Source organism: Apis dorsata, unplaced genomic scaffold, assembly GCF_000469605.1.
Source record: "Apis dorsata unplaced genomic scaffold, Apis dorsata 1.3 scaffold_655, whole genome shotgun sequence".
NCBI lineage: Eukaryota > Metazoa > Arthropoda > Insecta > Hymenoptera > Apidae > Apis > Apis dorsata.
Genome location: NW_006263844.1, coordinates 288,603 through 293,734, shown reverse-complemented (window position 1 = coordinate 293,734; position 5,132 = coordinate 288,603). Strand labels below are relative to the sequence as shown.

General features: G+C 29.3%; 1 protein-coding gene across 1 annotated transcript in view; it reads right to left on the bottom strand.

Annotated features, from left to right (window-relative positions):
- Window positions 1-2,064: 2,064 nt before the first annotated feature.
- The window catches only part of LOC102676526, a 66,135-nt gene continuing 63,067 nt past the window's right edge, over window positions 2,065-5,132 (bottom strand). Inside the window, exons 12-15 of the mRNA XM_006621988.2 lie at window positions 5,106-5,126; window positions 3,998-4,210; window positions 3,862-3,922; window positions 2,065-3,751 (exon numbers count right to left, since the gene is read on the bottom strand). Of these exons, the coding sequence (XP_006622051.2) occupies window positions 2,800-3,751; window positions 3,862-3,922; window positions 3,998-4,210; window positions 5,106-5,126 (1,247 nt within the window). The 3' untranslated portion in view covers window positions 2,065-2,799. The remainder of the gene's footprint in view (window positions 3,752-3,861; window positions 3,923-3,997; window positions 4,211-5,105; window positions 5,127-5,132) is intronic.

Genomic DNA, 5,132 nt, shown 5'->3' with positions numbered 1-5,132 from the left:
ATATATATATATAAATATTATTGTTTGTTGTTTCACTTACCAGAAAAGTAAATTATACGACGAATATAGAACGAAGATCGTAAAGATAAAAATAATTCTATTACGGTGATGGAGAATAAATATTTTTCGTAAAAAGTGAATTAATAACAATGGAAACAAAGAAAATCTCATTCAATTTTCAATATATTCTGCACACAACTTGAAAATTTTAATGTTTTTATATTTTTGGTATATTTTTTTATCCCTTCGAGTTATTACATTTTTGCTTCAAGGTAAGGTTAGGTTATTGGATATCGATATATCTTACTAATTATTCCGTTAGACTTTGCGATCTATTCTTGATAATATCTATCGCCGTGAATATCATACAGATGATATAAGTCTAGAATCCCGCAAAATCTTTCGCTTGAAATACGTCCTTCTATTCGAAGATAACTAGATAACTATGCATTATACTCTGCGCATTTTTTTTTCTCTCTGCCTCCTTTTCTTTTTTCCGTCTTTAGAAATTACAGGTTTCGTTCGTTAAATCGAAATGTTTTTTTTTTTTTTTTTTTCGTTCCAAGCGATATTATGTGCGGTTTACTTACAAAGTGGAAAGTGAACGTTAAAAAAATGTATTTAACTATTAAAATCTATTCAATGATTTATAAATACTAAAAAAGTCGCTATCCTTATTATAAATCGTTTCGTATTTTGTAATTCAAAGGATTTATTCTGCTTTCATCTTTATTTTTTTTTTTCTATAATATAAACGGTCGAGTCTGTTCATTTCCCCCGCAACTAAATATTTGTAATATTTAATGAGCATCTATGTGTCATGTATAAATATCAATAATGAAAAATAATTCTTAAAAAAAAAAGAAAAAAAATATATATCAATAAGAGTTTTAATTTTCGAATATTCATATTTTCAAAAATCGTGACTAGAAATTTATAAAATTCTAAATATTTTAATAATTCTATTTTCTTAAAGAAGATACATAGTTGAAATTGCATTAGCAATAATTAAACAAATTTTATCGATGAAATCTATGTCAAAAGTGAGGGAAAAAGGAGAGGGAAGTTGTGATCCCATTTCGATTCTTCATACCTGGAAAAATTCGGTCCCGTTGAGATCCTCGAAGAATAATAGTTCGTTAATCCGAGGACAAAGAATTTCTATATCATCATTCATCTGAATTGAACTTTCAAAGCTCAATTATGATAATATGACTCGTTATGAATGTTTTTATTCTGGTCGAAATATATATGTAAGTACTATATTCACGTCCGTAGTCTTTATCTATTTGGGTTTTGGTATATTGAAAGGAAAAATGTGTAAGAAAATGAGACTGTGTATTAGTAAGATTCAATTTCATCGTGTAAATTATTTTATGAAAAGTTTTAGCACTATTTTTGTACTAAACTTCTTCTATTAATTGGAAGAAATTAACTTAATATTCATTAAAATGAAAATAATTTTACAATAAGCGAGATGCATATGGAAATCGTTTATATTACTCTCGTATTCCGTATATAAATATTGAAAACAATATATGAAAAATAATGAGCGGAAATGAAAGCAGAAATCGGAAGCAATCATGCAGATGGTGGCTTTAGTTGGTCCCGAACATGAGTTAGTCAGGTTTGTGTACAAATCTCTGTTGATAATTAAAATATTTTGAAATACTTACAAAGCAAATATAATCCATGTATTTGTAATTAATATATCCAATTTGTTTTAATAATTGCACGTGGTAAATAGTATATAATAGACAAACTAATTTCTTTTTCATTTAATTATCAAATCTCTCCTATGATTAAACTTTTTTAACTAAACATCAAATTTAATATAATTTTCTTAGAAAATTTAAGAAAAGGAAACAATAAAAATAACAATAAATTAAAATAAACACGATTTCTGCACAAACCTATTCTAAAAGTCGCGCATGGAATCGTGTCGATCGTTGCATTACGGATCTCAGCTCATGGCAACACTGCGCGTGTCGAACGTAATATAATATCTCTCCCTCTTTCACTCTCTCTTTCTTCTCTTCACTCTTTCGTTCGAATCTTTCTTTCTTTCTCATTCTCTCATATAGCATTTTAAACATTACGAGTTACCTATTAACCTATACGGCCCTACGATATACGGATGAATGTTCCTTTGGCAGTTTATTTACATGCAAGTTGAGCTACGGCGCCGAAAATATCATACGGCAACAAATTTCGATGTCAAGCAATCTGTGTACGGAACATTTTGAAAAGTTATGACACGTTAAAATCAATAGATTTTTTCGTGCATCGAAGTTATACTTTTGAAAATGCTTCGACTTAGATGAAGAGTATCGTTGTTGAATATTAGTAAGTTGATTTCCAAAATTTTTAGTATAAATCGTTTAGAAATTTTACACATAATATGAGAACTTGAAATAGTATAATAAGAAAGTGTAAAATGTTCCAATCTAATGTTTCCTTGGTTTTTATTTATTTATTTATTTTGAAAATGTTTCAACTAATTTTTATTGCATTATAAAAAAATTTTTTGAGAAATATTTATCAATATTTGTTACTTGTACTATTTATAATCTCATTACTAGTCTAACATTAGTGAAGGAAATATTAGATTTGTATTATATAATTTTAGTTTATAAATCCAATATAGCATAACACTATTATATTTTTAATAAGAAATGTATTATAATAGTTTATAATGAAGATTAAAAATTATTTTTTAATTGATAGCTTCAACAAAACAACACTCTCCATTTACCAACATAATCCATAGCTCAACTGCAGCTACCATAACCATGTTATTTACAGAAACAGTACAATCATATAATTGAGATATCTTGCACTACTAGTTCCATTTAACTTTGTACCCCCATTTTCCTCGTCATTTTCACTGGCAGTGTCTCCTTTTGCCTCAACAATAGTATCTAATCGTTCCATTGTACTCCTTTGATGATGATGACTACTTGATAAGTCACTTTCAGGTGTCTCATCTGAATCTACATCAATCATATGATCATTAACTTGTATTTTTACTACAGCATCTACTGGGTATTTTCCTTCATCGCTGGATGATGTTCCTCTTTGCGATCTACTTGATAATATTCTTTCATTTTTCTCACAACGAGGACAACTTTGACCATTTGATGAACCTTCATCACTCTGGCATCGGAAACATATTAAATCACCTTCGCTAGAAAAATCGCAATGTTCACATTGAACAATATGACCATTTCCATGACAAACTTCACAAACAGGACTGTCATCATCCTGCTTTAATTCTCTTTCTTCATACTCTCTTCGATCAAATTCTTGTTCATATTTCTTTGACCAACCTCTTCGAGTTTGATATTCTTGATCACGATAAATTGATCTAGGTGAAGATGATTGACCACTATAGTCTTGATCATGATATACTAACCGAGGAGAAGATGTATGGATTGGACTTTTGTATGTGCGAGAAGTTCCTGGTTCTTGAAGTCGCTCGTCAAAACGTTCCTCGACGTATCTACTACTATAAGAACCAGGTGTTTGTGGTCTGTATGTGCAGGTACGAGTTTTCTGATCACATTCACTGCATAGCAATAAGTTTGATTTACTGCCAGGCTGAGAAACATAACCATTACAAGTACCATAATATTTCTCGTCTTCGTCACTTTCAAAGAAATGTTGACTGAGGCTACCTATTGATTTCGTATCACTAGATCTTCCAGAGATTCTAGCTTCTTCAAATTCTTCTCGATCATCTGCTGTATATCTATAATAAAAAAAATTTATACATATGAAAGAAGATCAGAAAAATCGTTCCAAAATAATTATTTTAATATTATTTATTTATGCATTCACATACTTAGCAAAATACTTTACCTATCATCCGTAGTTTCAGACAAATAATGTCGTATTCGCCCTATTTTTGTTTTGCCGCGCTCTCGCGGCCTTGTTTCTTGTTAAATGATACTTTCTCGATTTCTTTCATTGTTATCTTCTAAACTGGAAGACGAGCTAGCACCGCAAATCTGCATCTCGATTTCGGCCAATCGATTTTCTACTTCCCATTGTTGTTGATTCAGTTTAGCACTCATCGCAGCATTTTCAGACTCCAAACAAACTAGACGTTCTCGAAGACGTTTAATTTCGGCTAATAAAGCTTCATTAGTGCCTAAAAGTGGTGTGGCACCTTCGCCGACTAATTGCGTCATACTGTTGCAGGTTATTCCTAGAAGATTACCAGTCAATTAACAATATATAATATATATCAATTAAAAGTATAATATATATGTATACTTTGACTGATATATGTTAATATTTATATATTAATATTCATTTTTATAAATTATATTCAATTTATATAAATTAATTTGCTTTTTAATAAAAATAATACATTATGGAATAAAATAATTCAATTGAAACTGTTGCTTCATTAAAGAGGAAAGCAGTGTTATTTGAAATGTAAATGTTTACGATTAAAATGTATGAGCCAATAACCCTTTAATCACTTATGAGTAATACCATTTTATGACAGGGATTCGATATTATCATATTCGGAATATATTACTTGCATTATATGTGTATTTTATGCGTTTTGTCATTTATTTTCTTATTCAATTACGCAAGTTCGTCTATTACATTACGTAAAATATCATATATTAAACATCGATATGAATTTTTATAAAAAAATGTGTTTTATCATTTATATATGGATAAGTTATTAAGATTTAAATAGACAAAAAAATCTAAATTGAACAAAACAAATTAAATATGCATAAAATAAAATATATTTTTAATAATTTTTAATATCATTTATCTTCGAAAAAACTAATTTTATATATTAAATTCTCAATATTAGATTCTCAATTTATTTTTGTACAAAATTTCATATCATGTTTTTACAAATCCTGTCGATCGTCGTCTTTTACACGAGCCAATCAAATCATGCATAGAGCAGTTCAATTCTCGGGGAACAAGATTCTTTCGTGATTTAACATCCATTAAATTGCAAAGGAAAAAATTCGTTCAATCTCAAGATCTGAGAAGAAAGAGAATCGAGGTCGAAGAATTCAGAAGGAGGACGGTATATTTCCACTCGGTGGCGTTCAAGATGAAATACTTGCCAGAGTGGGTGGATTGCCTGCCGGTGG